Consider the following 20,764-nt stretch of genomic DNA (forward strand, 5'->3'; position numbering starts at 1 on the left):
CGCCTTACGTGGGAAGAGAAAATGGCCTCCAAGGTGCGTGAGTGATCTACACCTCCCAAAGTTTCACACCAACAACACACCATGAATAAATAAATAAATCACTCACGCAGCATATGCTCCTCTCCAGTGCATTCATTCAACCTGTATCACCATAACACATAGACCTACGTGTCCTGACCAGGCTACCACAGCCAAAACCTGCTCTCTGCTGCCTGCCTTGTGATGTGTATGCCGTGCACAGGCCTGAGAAAATGGTGTTAACTAGAGATCAGAGAGGGTTGAGTCCTATTGCTCTATGGGCTCTGCTCAGTGCTGTTGAGTCCTACGTAACTAAACCTCCCTCCTCTTGCTCTCTCCATCTCTCTATCCTGGTGAGGTTCTGAGGAATTTAAAACAGCTCCATTGACCCCCTCCCTCTCCTACCTGGGCCTGAGGCTGAGGATCCTCTGCAGGCCTGGGGCCAAGCTTATAGAGGCTGATGTGATGGGGCTCATTGACTCCAACATGGCCAAGGTCAGGGGTTCCCAAACTTTTTTGTCCTGCGACCCCATTTTGATATCAAACATTTTTCGTGACCCCACCATGTAAAAAATGGGGTGTAATCAATGGTCATTGTTTCCTTTTTTAATTGGGGCTATGACAGCCTATTCCAAATCAGTCTGACAGTACTTTTGACGGTATTTCAAGCCAAGGGAAGTATGGTTTGAAGTGGCTGAAATGCATCAGAAAGGTATTGGGAAGTTCAGAAGATCACCAGGCAATAATTTTGTATGGTTTTCTGTGTATAAAAGAACATCATCATTGATGTTCTTTTCCCCCCGGTCGGATTTAGTGCCTAATCGTGTCCACTCTGTTCTAATTAGACTTGTGGGTATTTTGAGAAAAGTTTTGAGAATGACACAAATATACATTTTCACAAAGTCTGCTGCCTCAGTTTTTATGATGGCAATTTGCATATACTCCAGAATGTTATGAAGAGTGATCAGATTAATTGCAATTAATTGCAAAGTCCCTCTTTGCCATGAAAATGAACTTCATCCCAAAAAAACATATCCACTGCATTTCAGCCCTGCCACAAAAGGACCAGCTGACATCATGTCAGTGATTCTCTCGTTAACACAGGTGAGAGTGTTGACGAGGACAAGGCAGGAGATCACTTTGTCATGCTGATTGAGTTAGAATAACAGACTGGAAGCTTTAAAAGGAGGGTGGTGCTTGAAATCATTGTTCTTCCTCTGTTAACCATGGGTACCTGCAAGGAAACATGTGCCGTCATCATTGCTTTGCACAAAAAGGGCTTCACAGGCAAGGATATTGCTGCTAGTAAGATTGCACCTAAATCAACCATTTGTCGGATCATCAAGAACATCAAGGAGAGAGGTTCAGTTGTTGTGAAGAAGGCTTCAGGGCGCCCAAGAAAGTCCAGCAAGCGCCAGGACCGTCTCCTAAAGTTGATTCAGCTACGGGATCGGGGCACCACCAGTGCAGAGCTTGCTCAGGAATGGCAGCAGGAAGGTGTGAGTGCATCTGCATGCACAGTGAGGCGAAGACTTTTGGAGGATGGCCTGGTGTCAAGAAGGGGAGCGAGGAAGCCACTTCTCTCCAGGAAAAACATCAGGGACAGACTGATATTCTGCAAAAGGTACAGGGATTGGACTGCTGAGGACTGGGGTAAAGTAATTTTCTCTGAATCCCCTTTCCGATTGTTTGGGGCATCCGGAAAAAAGCTTGTCCGGAGAAGACAAGGTGAGCGCTACCATCAGTCCTGTGTCATGCCAACAGTAAAGCATCCTGAGACCATTCATGTGTGGGGTTGCTTCTCAGCCAAGGGAGTGGGCTCACTCACAATTTTGCCTAAGAACACAGCCATGAATAAAGAATGGTACCAACACATCCTCCGAGAGCAACTTCTCCCAACCATCCAAGAACAGTTTGGTGACGAACAATGCCTTTTCCAGCATGATGGAGCCCCTTGCCATAAGGCAAACGTGATAACTAAGTGGCTCGGGGAACAAAACATCAACATTTTGGGTCCATGGCCAGGAAACTCCCCATATCTTAATCCCATTGAGAACTTGTGGTCAATCCTCAAGAGGCGGGTGGACAAACAAAAACCCACAAACTCCAAGCATTGATTATGCAAGAATGGGCTGCCATCAGTCAGGATGTGGCCCAGAAGTTAATTGACAGCATGCCAGGGCAGATTGCAGAGGTCTTGAAAAAGAAGGGTCAACACTGCAAATATTGACTCTTTGCATAAACTTAATGTAATTATCAATAAAAGCCTTTGACACTTATGGAATGCTTGTAATTATACTTCAGTATACCATAGTAACATCTGACAAAAATATCTAAAAACACTGAAGTAGTAAACTTTGTGAAACAAAACAACAAACAAAACTTTTGACCCCGACTGTAGAGGGAAACAGAAGACACGTGTGTTCCTGAGAGTCTTCTCTTTCTTTGATGGGTCATAATATTTTGTTGCCTGCAGCCTCCTCAAATTTGGCTCATTGTGAGAGCTGCTCAGTGCCTTGCTATCACAGGAATGGCTCTGATTCTCCTCTCCAAGAACACTTGATTGATGATGCAGATTTGTCAGCGAGCGATTCACTGTCGATGAGGCCCTGGTTTGACGACACCCCTAAGCCTGCATAGTGTGGAAAACACGACGTGGAATAGGGAACACGACAAGTTTGGATGGGCAGGCAGACGGAGGAGGCTCTACATAATGGTAATCAGAGTAGGATTTACTGCCTGGGAGAGAAGGGAGGATGTAGTGTATTGAGCCACTTCCTCTGGGCCTGGGGGAGCAGAGGGATGGGGGAGCCAGGGAGAACAGCCTAAACATTCACCAGGACCTATGGGGCATGGGGAGGGACCAACCAGGTAGAACGGTCAAGATGCTTCTAGAACCACTGATACAGGGCAGGGATTGTTCTGCCACTGAAATTCTTGGGACGCCTGACTCCAAACAGTGTATAAAAAAAAATATATATATATATATATTTATTTATTTATTCGGAATGGAAAAACACTTTCAGTGTAAACTTAAACAACAAAAAACTGAAAGTATGTAGAAAATATTTTTTATAAAATAATCTTTGAGAACTAACGATCACCAAAATAAAAGCTAGCTAAGACAGTCAGGGAGAATAGAAAATGTCCAATACGCTCAGGGGTGTGAATGTCCAATACAATGAATTTAGCAGCAGGAAATGTGCTTTAAAACTGCAAAATTTTCTCTCACCTGCATGGCAAAAAAAAATCTGCCACGCCCCCTGCTACGCCATAGATCTGCGGTACTATTTAGTTAACTTAAGAATCAATGGCTCTAAAACTTTCTCATGAGGCATTTGGCACCTCCATCTTCACTCCGCCATCTTCCCTTCCCTCCCTCACTCTCCCCTCGCTCTTTCTCTGTGGTTATTAGGGGTAACTTCTACTTACTCTCCCTCTATTGGTTTAGAGTACACAGGCCTTGGGGTATAGGGTGATCTGATTGGATCAGAAGTTGGTTTGGATTGCGTTCAGATGACTGAGTAGCGTAGGGATGTTGACAGACTGTGGAAGGGAAACGGGGAGATGAGAGGAGCTGTATGTGTCCAGCAGTCTGTCCACAGACTATCAGGTTGCCTTCAGTTTATCTTGGTTGGATGCCTATTTTGTCTTTTTGACCTGGTATTGTGTTTTTCAACATTAGGCACAAGTGCACTGGGTGGAAATTTAGGCCCTACACAACTTTCATTGAACAGATGAGCCACATAGATTTATGTCAGAGGAATCTTTTTCCACTCTATCAATGCCACATGTTGTTCTTTCCCTGTATTCTCAGATTATTTCTCTTACTGGCCTCCCTCCTATACAGTGCCTTCAGAAAGTATTCACACCCATTGACTTTTTCCACATTTTGTTGTGTTGCAGCCTGAATTTAAAATGTATTAAATTGAGATTCTGTGTCACTGGCCTACACACAATACCCCATTATGTCAAAGTAGAATTATGTTTGTAGCAATGTTTACAAATCAATAAAAAAATGAAAAAATGAAATGTCTTGAGTCAATAAGTATTCAATCCCTTTGTTATGGCAAGCTTAAATAAGTTCAGGAGTAAAGATGTGCTTAAGAAGTAACATAATAAGTTGCATGGACTCACTCTGTGCAATAATAGTGTTTAACATGATTTTTGAATGACTACCTCATCTCTGTAATTTCTGTACCCCACACATACAATTTGAGCAGTGAATTTCAAACACAGATTAAACCACAAAGGTTTTCCAAGGTCTCGCAAAGAAGGGCACCTATTGGTAGATGGGTAAAAAAACAAAAACACTTTGGATGGTGTATCAATAAACACAGTCACTACAGAAGTACGGGCGTCGTTCCTAACTCAGTTGCCGTAAAGGAAGGAAACCACTCAGGGATTTCACCGTGAGGCCAATGGTAACTTTAAAACAGTTAGAGTTTAATGGTTGTGATAGGAGAGAACTGATGGATCAACAACATTGTAGTTACTCCACAATACTAACCTAAATGACAGAGAGAAAAGAAGGAAGCCTGTACAGAATAAAACTATTCCAAAACATGCATCTTGTTTGCAACAAGGCACTAAAGTAATACTGCCAAAAATGTGGCAAAGAAATTCACTTTTTGCCCTGAATACAAAGTGTTATGTTTGGGCAAATCCAATACGACACATTACTGAGTAACACTCTCCATATTTTCAAGCATAGTGGTGGCTGCCTCATGTTATGGGTATTGCTTGTAGTCATTAAGGACTGGGGAGTTTTTCCCAGCATAAAAAAAAGAAATGGAATGGAGCTAAACACAGGCAAAATCCTAGAGGAAAACTTTGTTCAGTCTACTTTCCACCAGACACTGGGAGATTAATTCACCTTTCAGCAGGAAAATAGCCTAAAACAAAAGGCCAAATCTACACTGGAGTTTACCAAGAAGGCAGTGAATGTTCCTGAGTGTCCGAGTTACAGTTTTGACTTAAATCTACTTGAAAATCTATGGCAAGACTGAAAATTGTTGTCTAGCAATGATCAACAACCAATTTGACAGAGCTTGAAGAATTTTGAAATGATTAATGGGCAAATGTTGTACAATCCAGGTGTGGAAAACTCTTAGAGACTTACCCAGGAAGACACCTTTGTAATTTACATTTAACATTTTAGTCATTTAGCAGACGCTCTTATCCAGTGAGTGCATAAATTTTCATACTGGCCCCCCGTGGGAAACGAACCCACAACCCTGGCGTTGCAAGCGCCATGCTCTACCATGCTTCTACAAAGTATAGACTCAGGGGTGTGAATACTTATGTAAATGAGAGATTTATTTTTCAATACATTTGCTAAAGAATTCTCCAAACATGTTTTCACTTTGTCATTATGGGCTATTGTGTGTTGATAGGTGAGGGGGAAAAAATCTATTTAATCCATTTTGAGTTCAGGCTTTAAGTCAAGGGGTATGAATACTTTCTGAAGGCACTGTACGTGTGTGTGTTTTCAGTGTGTGTTCAGTGTGTGAAAACAGAGGCAGTGTTCTATTGTAAAGTCTAGAGTGGTCTTCCCTGACCCAGTGTCTAGCGGAGGCGATAAGCCTTTCCTCTAGTAAATGCCTGGCCTTAGAGCAGTCCTGTGGGCCGCCTGTCGGTTCGGTGCCCCTCTCCAACCTTCAGCCCTCAGCTCTCAGCCACAGGATATTGTTCTGGGCCGGATTAAGGGGACCTGTTTAAACAGATGGCCCGCTCCGTCTCCAGGTCCAGAGAGCTGACCCCCAGGGTCCCAACACCGCCAGTCAGACTACAGAAAACAAACTGGCTACTAAGCCCCAAATCGCTGTGCAGAATATGGACGTGGCTATGCTGTTTTTCTATAACACCTCAGGAGCGTACTTAAAGAGATACTTCGGGATTTTGCCAATGAGACCCTTTATCTACTTCCCCAGAGTCAGATGAACTCGTGGATACCATCTTTATGTCTCTGCGTGCAGTTTGAAGGAAGTTGCTAACTAGCGGCAATTGCTAACTAGTGTTAGCGCAATGACTGGAAGTCTATGGGTATCTGCTAGCATGTCATTGTGCTAACACTAGTTAGCATTGGCTCGCAAAACTACCTCTAACTTCCTTTATACTGGACACAGAGACATAACAATATTATCTACCAGTTCATCTTAATCTGATAAAGGGCCTCATTGCCAAAATCCCGAAGTATCCCTTTAATGAGATGTTCCGGAAGATTGAAAACTACCTCATTTATTTTTTAAACCTGCTGTTTTGGGCTCAACGTGCCAATGTATGGCTCATACATGCATAATAAACTACCTACAGTCCTCTCCCAGTGCAAAAGCCACAGAATCCTTACATTCTAACCTGCCATTATTTAGTGCATGCGATCTACGCGCTCATTCCTGTCATGTAGTGAACGCGCGCTCTGAAGCAATTTTTCAAGTGGCTGCATGGCTTACCATTTAGTTATTTTGATAACAGTGAAAATACATCGAACAAAACTATGCATCAGAAGTTACAAAACATCCTAAATTAAAAGTTAGATCTATTAGACCTTGGTAGTAGTTTCATTTCATTCATGCATTTCTCTGCAAACCAGAAAATGTTGTGCTTTAAAGATGGCATTGTAGCCACACAAATACATTAGAAGATCATTGTCAACCTGATCAGAAACACTATGTTCACAACCTGTATCTCCTAAATGGTGTCGCTGGTGTATTTTGTTTGAATATATTGTGGAATAGGCTATATGGTTTTTCACAGGGCGCGCGTCCATCTATCCCATTTGCGAATCGCGACACATCTTTGATGTACTTGAGAAATGTATACCCCAAACTTTCACCCACTTGTTAGATAAGAAAATATAGGCTTATCTTTGTTGTCTCAACCATCCATCCAAATCAAATAATTCCATGTGTCCACTTTTTGTCTTTATAGACTTTGACACGTATTACATGAAATGAGGTAATCCAATGCGGGCAACACTGCAGCTGTTGATTGCCAGCGATCATCATTAATCACGTTGGCATATGATATAATCGATACACGACTTTAAAGGAGTAGGAAATTTGATGCAAACATATGAGTATACATTTTCCAATGTATAAAATTACATTCACATTTGCTTGCTCGTTTGACATACTATTTGGATGAGACCACGCGCTATAACGGGAACTAGCCTGCAACAACCAAACTTGATGGAAAATGTTGATTGGCAGGTGGAATGATGTTTAATGAGGTTGCAAGGTTAAAGTGAGAGGCGGGATCAGGTCAGCACAGTATTGTCCAATGAGGTTGTGGGGTGAGCCCAACATGCACACCACATGAACGCTGCAGAGGTTTTTCTTTCTCGTCGGGCACTCGCTACAGAGGCTCGAGATCAATGACGTGATGATGTTGTACACAATTGTGCACAATTTCCGGGGACCTCTTTTGGCTCGTGAGCATTACTTTCAAAACTACTGGCTGAAATTAAACAAAACCTTTTATAACAGATCTTTAAACAAAGCCCAGTAGGTGTTGAGGGACTCCTGTTCGAGTCGTCCTCTCTGCCATTTTTGCAGATTTTCGGCCTAACACACTTCTGAGCTCCAAACTTAGTGTGGAAATCTTGTTTTCTCTGTTTTCCTAAATACATCAGTTAGGCTACATTTTCATGTGTTATATTTGTTACATATCCACTTGTTTGGTTAGATATGTTAGAGTTATATCAAGACATATCATAGACATGTTTTTGTCAGTTTTTCCCACCCAAGTCATTTAAAATGGGAGAAATTCAGTTTTCACATGCCAAGCCAGTAGCCTGCACACTCTGTTTGTTTCTAGCCACTAGGTCCATAGACTCCTGGGTCGTATTCATTAATGTACACTGTAGCAAAACATTTTGCAACAGTAAAAGAAAACAAGGGTTTCTTATTGGACTTTTTCAGGTAAGTCCCTCCCTGTTTCGGCCTGTTTGCCTCTGTTTGCAAAATTGCAGCCCAAATAAATGCTTCACAGAGTTCAAGTAACAGAGACATCTCAAAATCAACTGTTCAGAGGAGACTGCGTGAATCAGCCTTCATGGTCGAATTGCTGCAAAGAAACCGCTACTAAAGGACACCAATAAGAAGAAGAGACTTGCTTGGGCCAAGAAACACGAGCAATGGACATTAGAACGGTGGAAATCTGTCCTTTGTTCTGATGAGTCCAAATTTGAGGAGGAGGTGTGATAGTGTGGGGATGCTTTGCTGGTCACACTGTCTGTGATTTATTTAGAATTCAAGGCACACTTAACCAGCAAGGCTACCACAGCATTCTGCAGTGATACGCCATCCCATCTGGTTTGCACTTAGTGGGACTATCATTTGTTTTTCAACAGGACAATGACCCAACACACCTCCAGGCTGTGTAACGGCTATTTGACAAAGAAGGAGATTGATGGAGTGCTGCATCAGATGGCCTGGCCTTCACAATCAGCCGACTTCAACCCAATTGAGATGGTTTGGGATGAGTTGGACGGCAGAGTGAAGGAAAAGCAGCCAACAAGTGCTCAGCATATGTGGGAACTCCTTCAAGACTGTTGGAAAAGCATTCCAGGTGAAGCTGGTTGAGAGAATGCCAAGAGTGTGCAAAGCTGTCATCAAGGCAAAGGGTGGCTACTTTGAAGAATCTCAAATATAAAATATAAATTGATTTGTTTAACACCTTTTTGGTTACTACATGATTCCATATGTGTTATTTCATAGTTTTGATGTCTTCACTATTATTCTACAATGTAGAAAATAGTAAAAATAAAGAAAAACCCTTGAATGAGTAGGTGTGTCCAAACCTTTGACGGGGACTGTACGTCTGATCAAGTTGTCTCTGCCTGCCTATGTCCCAGGCCTGGCTGTGAGGTGTGTCGGTCTGTGTATCTGACCTATACAGTATCTGTAGACAGAGGAAGTAGAAGCGGAGGTGGAGAGGGGCCAAAAACATAAACAAGGGCCCCAATCTCTTGTCACCTGATAAAGAGCATTTCAGAAATGAAACCCATCGTATCATACAGCAAAAGAAAAGTGTTTTGTCAACCTCCTCCCCTACCTCCCTGTTATTATGTTTTCTTGGATGCCAACTGCACCAGACTGCACCTCACTTCCTCGCTTTCTCTCTCCAACACAAAAGAGTCGCTAAAAGTTTCCATGCCTGTAACATCAAGTGGTCTCTCAAAACAAAAAGGACGTCTGGAACGATATGAGGGGGCGATGAAAAATGCATGCAAACGAACAAAAACCGAAAACCGCTGCATACCATTGTGGAAGAGTGGAATGGACCCGGACTTTAAGCTATCTCACCAACCGCTTTGTGAATGAGACAAGCACCCCCCAACCGCCAACGCTATATAAGGCAATTAAATGTGTTTTGTTTCGATGTGCTCCTATTCTCCAGGGGGACAGGGGATGCTCTCTCTCTCCCTCTTCCTCCCTCTCCCTCTTCCTTCCACTTCTTTTTCCTTTTCCTTTTTATTTTCTTTCTTTCTTTCTTTCTCTCTCTCTCTCTCTTACCTTCTTTCTTTCTTTCTTCCTCACTTTCTTTCTTTCTTACCACCTTTCTTTCTTTCTCACTCTCTCTCTCTTTCTTTCTTTCTTTCTTTCTTTCTTACCTTCTTTCTTTCTTACTACCTTTCTTTCTTTCTTTCTCACTTTCTCACCTGTTTTTTTCCTACCTTTTTATCTCTGTAAGCCAGATGATACATCTGCCTCTGCTGTTGCTCGGCACTGATTGCGAGATTGCAATTGCTGGCCTGTTGCGCTACGTATAAACCATGGTAAATATTTATTTTGAGATCATCAGTTGGGTAAATGAATCCATGAACAGTATAGGCCATCAGAGCCAGTGCTTTGTGGAGGCCGCTCTGGAAGGAGTTACTACATAGTGGATGTGTTTAAGGTCAGAAAGTCAATGCCATTTGTATTTATTACAATGCTCATTGATTTTGTCTCATAAATCCATCAAAGCTTCCTTCTTGCCTCCCTTCATCTGCGAGAGGCAGCATCGCAAACAATAATTCTCTAAAGATAGCTTCTAAGCAGCTGTCTGTTTAGGGAAAATGTTCCATATGAATGTTCAAGAACGGTCTTGTTGGAATCCACATGCTTTTACAGGCATTCACCCACCAACGGATTTAGGGTTTTAAGATGTTATTCTTTTCAGATGCCTTTCTATCTTAAATCAAGGACTGAATGTGTACTTATTTGAATCGTAACTCCCAGTAATCCCTAGTTGTCATTTTCACTTGTCCTCCTCATGTTGTAGAAAAGGGAAAGTTGTTATGGTTCAGTGTGCTTTCTGGAAGGGTGGGTGCCAGCCTGGTGGTTGCACTGCCCCAGTGAGGGCATAAGGGCCTGGGACTGGTCCACCCCCCTCACACCTTGTGATCCAACAGTCCATATAGGGCCTGATGTGATGTGATGGGCAGGCCCGGCCCTCCTACCCCCAAACTGGTTGAGCTGATAAGGGTGCAGACATGCGTTAAGGGCTGGGGAGATAACAGCACTCACCTAGGGGAAGTGGCTATATAAGATCCCTCCATCACAATCACCTCAGACCGATAAAGCTGTCAAAATGGCTTTGCCCTGACGTTCCCAACGACAATCCCCAATGGATATCGCGGTCTTCCCAGGCAGGTTGAAATGAAAGAAAGTGAATGGTTGTAGTAGAGTTTCCCCTTCCTTTCTTTCCTCCTTTCTTAAATGTGAAATCATTAGGAGTTAGTGTCTGAGCCCACTTACTGAAGATACAGGAGTGATGAATGTTGGTCTGGGCTCCATCCTCCTACCACACACAGTAATATCCTGAGGTGTCTGAGGAATAGCATTTAAAAAATAAATAAAAATAACATGCAAGTAGCTGGAGGCACCATAGATTTGTGGAAATATCTCCGTGAGCTGGATTAGTTTTAATCTAAGCCGATGGAGGGTCAGGCACTAAACCCACTAAAGGAGGCAGTTCCAGGAAGGCTCTGAGGGACTGCATACCTAAGCATTTTATAGACAGTCCCATAAAGTTACTAAAATCTCCCACTTCCATGACCACTGGCCCCATTCTCACATAGCAACCATAACCACTTTCCCCACTGCAACCACTACGAACGCCAACCACAAGTGGTTGTTGCATCATGAGAGGAGAGCAGAAGTTGCGTTTTCACTCATCCATATGTAGTCCATGGATTAATACACAGAGCTGCTGCTCACACATGGACCACATTCAAGCACAAGCAGTGGGTATGAGCTGCACCCGTGTAACCCCCCTCCACCCCCACCCCCAAAAGGCCAATTATGTATGTAGCCTAGATGACTTATTGGCAGAAAACTATCTGCCTGGTTCAGTATGGATGGAGGAATGGAGTTTTTAGCCTCACTGATTTAGCCAATTACCTCATTTGAGAATATTGAGGAAAGAAAGCAACGGATATGGGAAACGTGAGTAAAAAGAGGGATGTGTATCTGAAAGGGCTGTAGCTCCATGACACGATACTTAATGTAACCTTTACTAAGAGAGAGCCATGTTTGGACCCACGTGGTTAGAGTCATGTAGTGAAGAAAATAAGTCTTTAGTCACAAGTTTGAAAATGTGGTAAACTGGGGAAGACCAAAAGTCTTCTCCTCAGATTTGTGCTCCGAAGTGAGGTGTTAATTAATGTAAGAGGATGATTGAGGAATTCTAAGAAAGAAACATAGTAGTCAATAGATTCATTTTAGATGAAAGATGTGGTTGAATATTCCCATTAAGTTATAAATCCTAGAGGAAGGGGAAACCACCAAACCTCAGTTTACCTGTCCCCTGATGACAGTTTAAAAGGCCCCAGAAGTGGAGTATGAAAGATCACAGAGCATTTTGGCTCCACTACGGGATTATTCACAATCCTGGGCCCTTAAGACTCTTTGTGGCTTCCACCAAGTCCACTGATTCAGCCAAAAGCCAGGAGAACTCTGCAATCTGAGGCTACAAACTGTGAAAATGCAATGTATGTTTTGGCAGGGGTTTTGGCGCCTTGATTGACAGAAGACTACACGTAGTGGTTTGGGGCAGGAATCTGCCTTAGCATTATCTGGGTTAAGAAGTGCTGCGATATGACTATCAAACACAGGCCAGGTCAGGCAGCGTGCACTACGGTTACTCCTAGGGATTCACTAGCAGCGATTGGAAGGATAGGGGGATGGAGTTGTGAGGAGTATGGAACAGCCCGCTCCTGACAGAGGTGGAATGATGTGGCTGGAAAAATGGTGGGTTGGGGAGTGGGGGCAGGGGGCTGAAGTGGTCCCATTGAGGGAACATGGTGATGGAGAATTTTACTAATGAGAAATGCAAACCACATCTCCATCAGGAGACCAGACCTCAGACCAGACTGTAGAGCCATTCATACTGTAGATGAGAGGGACTGGATCGGGAACTGCAGGCCACACTACCACATCTAACGCTTATCTCCCAATGAGCGTGTCTGTAAATTAGACAAAATGAGGATGATCTCAAGTTTCTTGGACAATATTATTGCTAATGGCTGCCTTCCTCCTGCGTGTGAGGAGGACCCTCAGATCTCAGCCTGGTGTGATGGTTGTCTGTTCCTCTTAGACCATGTCGCTGGGGCCGCTGTGTTGTGGGGAGCAGCTTGGTCTCCCTCCCTCCCCTGGAGCTGTTGAAACCATACTTGGAGAGTTAATCAAGTCTGTGATTGATAGCTGCAATAACGTTCTGGCTTGTCTTTTGGTATTGTTGTTATTGTTCCCTCCCTTCCTCTCTCCAGAGAGGACAATGAATGAATGGCATCAGTACCCAAAGGTTTTGGGAAAGTCTTCCATGTTTGCGGTGAGTGTTTATTAAATGGCCCGTCGAGGTTTCTCTCAGTGGTCTGACTTTAATACTTTCAGGTCCATAGGGCAACATTTGATCCTTAAATCATGGTTAGATATATTAGAAAATAATAGTGATTAAAATACTGGTGGGTTATTTGTGGTTATTGGGTATTTAAGAACTTGATACGTCCACTGAGTCTATAGGAATACATCTTAAGAGTCATTTTAATGAACTTTGTTCTTTCAATGTTCTCAATACCCGCTTTGTCCTTTGTTCGTTTGGAACCTTCATTAACTTTGAGACATTTGGAGTCGACACGGCACAACAATGTAGATGAAACCCCGGTAAATCAGGAAAAGAAACAATGAGTTAAACAAACCGTCGCCACAAAGTTAAGAACCCCATGTGGTCCATCATAACTCATACCTCCTCCCTCTAACCTCCAAACAAACCTAACTAACATGAACAAATAGCACAGAAAACAAACACGCTAACAAGAGGGCTGACATTACACTGTCCGGAGTGTCCGCCCTCTGTTCTTGTGTGTTTATTTATTTACCCTACTGCAGTTATAAATCTGTCAGCATCACATACAAGCATCCTCTATTATACAGTACATGTCTGTTGAGTTCCTGAGGTGAAGAGCCTAAACAGTTGGTCAATAATATCCTGATGTTCTTCCTCCCTGTACTTTCCAGGCTCCACACGGCCCAGAGAGCCATCAAGCAGACCCAGGTGACCGTGCAGAAGATCGGGAAGGAGATCGAGGAGAAACTGAGGACGACAACGGCCTGCACCGAGCGTGTGAGTCAGCCAGCCCAATACAGATCCTCCACTGATCTCTGCTCATCCGCAACTCATTCTCTTGCAAACCCATTATCTATGTTGTGCCAATATCACGTGTTTATGTGCTAACTATAAAAATCAGTTGGTCAGGTGAGACCTCTGGCTATGAGAACTGAAATATACTTATTTTTATTTTATTAAAGATAATTGTGCTGAACCAGATGAGCAGCAGCAGCTACTTCTGTAGTCAGCCAAAACGGCCACCTAGTGCTAGGCTAAATGCTCAGCAGATTGTATATCTTGTATCACACAGATCCTCATAAATATGTAATTAGGTCCTCAGGCAGTTATCATATCCTGTGTTTGGATGAATTAAACCTCTTGAAACCCAGCTACCCCCCCTCCCCCAAACCCTCTATTGTAGGGGGGCTTTTTAACAAAACACCCACGATTTGTTTCCAACCTCGCCTTTATCCTAGAGTCAAATCAAAACCAATAGAAAGAAAGCATATTTAACATTTTTGGAATTGGCAGACACACAGCTTGAAAATGGAGCGTTAATCCTAGGTTTTGAAAGTTGTGTTTATTATAAACACACACTTCAAAAGCTCCTGTTATAAAAGCCTTGAGGCTCTGACACCTCCATGTTATGGTGCTCAAGGTATAGGCTACACTATTACGTTAAAAGCAGATTTGTGCAGATAGGATTCAACTCCCCCCGCCCCCCTCCTCCTCAGCTTTCTTTTAAAGCAGGGATGGGCTACTTTGAGATGGGTGGGGGTCACAAGAAATCTGAACTCTTCATGAGGGGCTGCAGTGGCTCATAGGTCTGCATACCCACACCCATACATGCAGTCAACAGATTTTTACAATCAATCTATTTGTGCAGTTAAACTACATAACTCTCTTAATAAATGCATTAAAACAGTAGCCAGGGCCGGCCCTAGCCTTTGGGGGGCCCTAAGAGAGATTTGGTTATTGGGCCTCCCCTTGCCTGGCTACCCAGACTCCTTGCTCCGGCCAAATGCTACGCCACGCCCACAGAGTTTAGTTTCCTCTCCACTATGAGTCTGGATCTGAGTACCTCCCCGACCCTTCACCGAATGCAAACACATTTGGGGCAGTCTGATTGGTCCAGAAACCGATGGGTTGGACCAGACCCAGTACACACGTGGCTTTGGTTAGAGACAATCCAATCGCTGATGACTTTGTTTTGTTCAACTCTCCTCATGCCCCTCGTCACCACAAACGTCTTAAATGATGGCAGTCTCAGACTAAAGTATGTAGTGAACAACAGAGCAGCGGAATAATTTTGTGTGAGTCGTCAGGCTAGGCTACCCCACCTCGTGGGCAAAACATTTTACTGGGCCCCCGTCTTGGCAGCGGAGAGAAAATGTTACTTTTTAAAGTAAATTTCCTGCAATTTTGCAATTGGGTGAAGAGAAAATGTTGCAATTTTACAACACATTTCATGCAATTCTACTTATTTGTCCATGACTTATGCCATGTTAATATGATATCTGAGTGAGTGTCTAACAAAATCAATGGGGGGCCCCTGGAGGTCAGGGCCCCTGGGCACATGCCCTGCGTGCCCAGTTGGTATAACTACAAGTTTAGATAACTGGTTGGACTAACTTACCAATCTAAAAATTATTATCTGACATGGCTCATTGAGTGACTGTCAGTGACTGACAAAACAAGGATACCATATCTGTAGGACATGAGTGTAGCGGCAGTCCGAGGAGACTGCTCCAACAGTCTCTTCTTGTTGTTCACCTCAACACCTCAGACAGCTGTCACCCTCCATCTGTCTCTCAGCCTTTTGATATCTAAATGCTGTGTTCTTTACCACTGACTACTTAGCAGCACCCTCAGTCAGTCAGATGATGAAGGCCCACACACAAACACACACACACACAGAGCACAATTTCCCTATTGAAACGGGCTTGTGGCTGATACTTCCCCTCAATGAAACATTCCAAGGCTTTTCAGAGTTCACCTAAGCTAATAAATCATGTTATACCTCCTTCAGATCAGCTCCCGCTGCTCTCTCTGTGTACTGTTGCTTAGACCACTCCTTTTAATATAATTTAATTGAGTTAGTGGTTTCAAAAGAGGGGAGCATTGTGTGCATCTTACTCTGAGTCTCCCTCTCTGTGTATGAGTGTTCTCTCTGTTAGTATCTCTCTCTCCCTCAGTCTGCCCATGCCACCTGTTTTCTGTGTGGGATCAAAGAGTGTAGCGGTGAGCCCACCACCACAGCCCACCGTGGCCCTTTCACCCTCTCACCCACACGCTGCCATTGATCTCCAGGGTTACGGACAGGTATTGCCTCTGTCGCTGTTGACTCAGCTGACCAACTGGCTCTTTGATGTCCGGGGCCCTTCAGACAGGCAATACACAGCTCTGTGGCTGTAGGACACGCATGCACGAATGAACGCACACACACACACACACACACACTATGCATGCACGCGCAAACACACACACGTACAGTGGCTTGCGAAAGTATTCACCCCACTTGGCATTTTTCCTATTTTGTTGTCTTACAACCTGGAATTAAAATTGATTTTTGGGGGGTTTGTATCATTTGATTTACACAACCTGCCTACCACTTTGAAGATGCAAAATAGAAAACTTAAGCGTGCATAACTATTCACCCCCCCAAAGTCAATACTTTGTAGAGCCACCTTTTGCAGCAATTACAGCTGCAAGTCTCTTGGGGTATGTCTCTATAAGCTTGGCACATCTAGCCACAGTCAAAACTACTCCAGCTCCTTCAAGTTGGATGGGTTCCGCTGGTGTACAGCAATCTTTAAGTCATACCACAGATTCTCAATTGGATTGAGGTCTGGGCTTTGACTAGGCCATTCCAAGACATTTGAAATGTTTCCCCTTAAACCACTCGAGTGTTGCTTTAGCAGTATGCTTAGGGTCATTGTCCTGCTGGAAGATGAACCTCCGTCCCAGTCTCAAATGTCTGGAAGACTGAAACAGGTTTCCCTCAAGAATTTCCCTGTATTTAGCGCCATCCATCATTCCTTCAATTCTGACCAGTTTCCCAGTCCCTGCTGATGAAAAACATCCCCACAGCATGATGCTGCCACCACCATGCTTCACTGTGGGGATGGTGTTCTCGGGGTGATGAGAGGTGTTTGATTTGCGCCAGACATAGCGTTTTCCTTGATGGCCAAAAAGCTCAATTTTAGTCTCATCTGACCAGAGTAGCTTCTTCCATATGTTTGGAGAGTCTCCCACATGCCTTTTGGCGAACACCAAACGTGTTTGCTTATTTTTTTCTGGAAACAATGGCTTTTTTCTGGCCACTCTTCGGTAAAGTCCAGCTCTGTGGAGTGTACGGCTTATAGTGGTCCTATGGACAGATACTACAATCGCCGCTGTGGAGCTTTGCAGCTCCGTCAGGGTTATCTTTGGTATTTTTGTTGCCTCTTTGATTAATGCCCTCCTTGCCTGGTCCGTGAGTTTTGGTGGGCGGCCCTCTCTTGGCAGGTTTGATGTGGTGCCATATTCTTTCAATTTTTTTTATAATGGATTTAATGTTGCTCCGTGGGATGTTCAAAGTTTCTGGTCTTTTTTTATAACCCATACCCTGATCTGTACTTCTCCACAACTTTGTCCCTGACCTATTTGGAGAGCTCCTTGGTCTTCATGATGCCGCTTGCTTGGTGGTGCCCCTTGGGACTTTCAGAACAGGTGTATATACAGTTGAAGTCGAAAGTTTACGTACACCTTAGCCAAATACATTTAAACTCAGTTTTTCACAATTCCTGACATTTAATCCTAGTAAAAATTCCCTGTCTTTGGTCAGTTAGATCACCATTTTATTTTAAGAATGTGAAATGTCAGAATAATAGTAGAGAGAATGATTTATTTCAGCTTTTATTTATTTCATCACATTCCCAGTGGGTCAGAAGTTTACATACACTCAATTAGTATTTGGTAGCATTGCCTTTAAATTGTTTAACATGGGTCAAACGTTTCGGGTAGCCTTCCACAAGCTTCCCACAATAAGTTTAGTGAATTTTGGCCCATTCCTCCTGACAGAGCTGGTGTAACTGAGTCAGGTTTGTAGGTCTCCTTGCTCGCACAAGCTTTTTCAGTTCTGCCCACACATTTTCTATAGGATTGAGGTCAGGGCTTTGTGATGGCCAATACCTTGACTTTGTTGTCCTTAAGCCATTTTGCCACAACTTTGGAAGTATGCTTGGGGTCATTGTCCATTTGGAAGAACCATTTGTGACCAAGCTTTAACTTCCTGACTGATGTCTTGAGATGTTGCTTCAATATATCCACATAATTTTCCTTCCTCATGATATTTTGTCAAGTGCACCAGTCTCTCCTGCAGCAAAGCACCCCCACAGCATGATGCTGCCACCCCAATGCTTCACGGTTTGTATGGTGTTCTTCGGCTTGCAAGCCACCCCCCCTTTTTCCTCCAATCATAACAATGGTCATTATGGCCAAACAGTTCTATTTTTGTTTCATCAGACCAGATGACATTTCTCCAAAAAGTACGATCTTTGTTCCCATGTGCAGTTGCAAACCATAGTCTGGCTTTTTTATGGCGGTTTTGGAGCAGTGGCTTCTTCCTTGCTGCGCGGCCTTTCAGATAATGTCGATATAGGACTCGTTTTACTGTGGATATAGATACTTTTGTACCTGTTTCCTCCAGCATCTTCACAAGGTCCTTTGCTGTTGTTCTGGGATTGATTTGCACTTTTCGCACCAAAGTACGTTCATCTCTAGCAGACAGAACGCGTCTCCTTCCTGAGCAGTATGACGGCTGCGTGGTCCCATGGTGTGTATACTTCCGTACTATTGTTTGTACAGATGAACGTGTTACCTTCAGGCGTTTGGAAATTGCTCCCAAGGATGAACCAGACTTGTGGAGGTCTACCATTTTTTTTCTGAGGTCTTGGCTGATTTCTTTTGATTTTCCCATGATGTCGAGCAAAGAGGCACTGAGTTTGAAGGTAGGCCTTGAAATACATCCACAGGTACACCTCCAATTGACTCAAATGATGTCAATTAGCCTATCAGAAGCTTCTAAAGCCATGACATCATTTTCTGGAATTTTCCAAGCTGTTTAAAGGCACAGTCATCTTAGTGTATGTAAACTTCTGATCCACTGGAATTGTGATACAGTGAATTATAAGTGAAATAATCTGTCTGTAAACAATTGCTGGAAAAATTACTTGTGTCATGCACAAAGTAGATGTCCTAACCGACTTGCCAAAACTATAGTTTGTTAACAAGAAATTTGAGGAGTGGTTGAAAAACAAGTTTTAATTACTTCTACTGTATACTGAGATCATGTGACACTTAGATTGCACACAGGTGGACTATATTGAACTAATTATGTGACTTCTGAAAGTAATTGGTTGCACCAGATCTTATTTAGGGGCTTCATAGCAAAGGGGGTGAATACATATGCACGCACCACATTTCCGTTATTTATTTTATACTTTTTTTTATGTATGTCCATTACATGAAATCCAACAAAAAATACATTTTAAATTTCAACAAAATAGGAAAAACGCCAAGGGGGATGAATACTTTTGCAAGGCACTGTAGGTGTGCATTTGCTCACACAAACTCACACAAACATACATACACACACACACACACACACACAGGTACATATTCGCATGCACACACACAGACTACATACAGCTCACACACATCTTTTTGCTCACACACATTGGCCACATCCTACCTGTCAACTCTGGCACTTGCCAAAAGGCTACAGGAGAGCTGTGGTTCGTGCCAAAGGTGGTGGTGGTTAACACGCGAGCTGCAGCATTCCTGCACTACATATGGGCTCCGACACTCAGGGAGATGGAGGCTTTATCTGGTCTGTCTGAGTGACTGACACCCTCTGTGTTCCTACAAAAGCCTCATAAGACCTCGATAAGAGGCCTATCAGCGTTTGCTATGATCCTGGCTGCGATCGCCATCTCTCTGTGTGTGTGTGCATGTGCTTGCGTGCGGATACCACATGCTGCTCTAGGCAACTGGCAAAATATAGGCTCTCTAAATAACAAGGTTAAAATTCCTGGTGGGTCTGAGGATGGAAGAATGCTGGACTGATTGGGACTATCATATCAAGCAGCCAGACTGGGAAAGGAGAGAGCTGCTCAGGCAGCTAACTCTCTCTCTGGCCTTCATTAACCTCCTTCTTGGCGGTGGATTAAAGGGTGTTTGAGATGAAGGAGGATGAGCGCTATCCCTCTATCCACCATCCCTCTCTCTCTCCTCTTATCTTCCCCACCTATGTGCTCAGCGAAATAACTGTTCTTCATTTGGGGTAGTACATCCAGGGCTGGAGGGGTCCTCCCAACAGGTCTTAAATGAACCCCAGATAGAGGCTGCTGTTAGGGGCTGCTGTTAGGGGCTGCTGTTAGGGGCTGCTGTTAGGGGCTGCTGTTAGGGGCTGCTGTTAGGGGCTGCTGTTAGGGGCTGCTGTTAGAGGCTGCTGTTAGGGGCTGCTGTTAGGGGCTGCTGTTAGAGGCTGATGTTAGGTGCTGCTGTTAGAGGCTGCTGTTAGAGGCTGCTGTTAGGGGCTGCTGTTAGGGGCTGCTGTTAGGGGCTGCTGTTAGAGGCTGCTGTTAGGGGCTGCTGTTAGAGGCTGATGTTAGGGGCTGCTGTTAGGGGCTGCTGTTAGGGGCTGCTGTTAGAGGCTGCTGTTAGGGGCTGCTGTTAGAGGCTGATGTTAGGGGCTGCTGTTAGGGGCTGCTGTTAGAGGCTGCTGTTAGGGGCTGCTGTTAGGGGCTGCTGTTAGAGGCTGCTGTTAGAGGCTGCTGTTAGAGGCTGCTGTTAGAGGCTGCTGTTAGAGGCTGCTGTTAGAGGCTGCTGTTAGAGGCTGCTGTTAGAGGCTGCTGTTAGGGTCTGCTGTTAGGGTCTGCTGTTAGAGGCTGCTGTTAGGGTCTGCTGTTAGGGTCTGCTGTTAGGGTCTGCTGTTAGGGGCTGCTGTTAGAGGCTGCTGTTAGGGGCTGCTGTTAGAGGCTGCTGTTAGGGGCTGATAGGGAGACACCCTGTGGTGGCTGGACATGTTGACTAATGACCTGCATACTGAGGGCTCTATCCAGGTCTACCCAGGCCGTGGAGCATGTGGTGAGCTAGATGTCACCCG

The 20,764-nt window shown here is 44.0% G+C and overlaps 1 protein-coding gene across 1 annotated transcript in view; it reads left to right on the forward strand.

The window, feature by feature from the left end:
- Window positions 1-20,764, forward strand: part of LOC121579777 (UV radiation resistance-associated gene protein) — a 137,511-nt gene that overhangs the window by 14,942 nt on the left and 101,805 nt on the right. The window contains exon 7 of the mRNA XM_041894664.2: window positions 13,524-13,629. Within this exon, the coding sequence (XP_041750598.2) occupies window positions 13,524-13,629 (106 nt within the window). The remainder of the gene's footprint in view (window positions 1-13,523; window positions 13,630-20,764) is intronic.

This window comes from Coregonus clupeaformis, chromosome 13, assembly GCF_020615455.1.
Source record: "Coregonus clupeaformis isolate EN_2021a chromosome 13, ASM2061545v1, whole genome shotgun sequence".
NCBI lineage: Eukaryota > Metazoa > Chordata > Actinopteri > Salmoniformes > Salmonidae > Coregonus > Coregonus clupeaformis.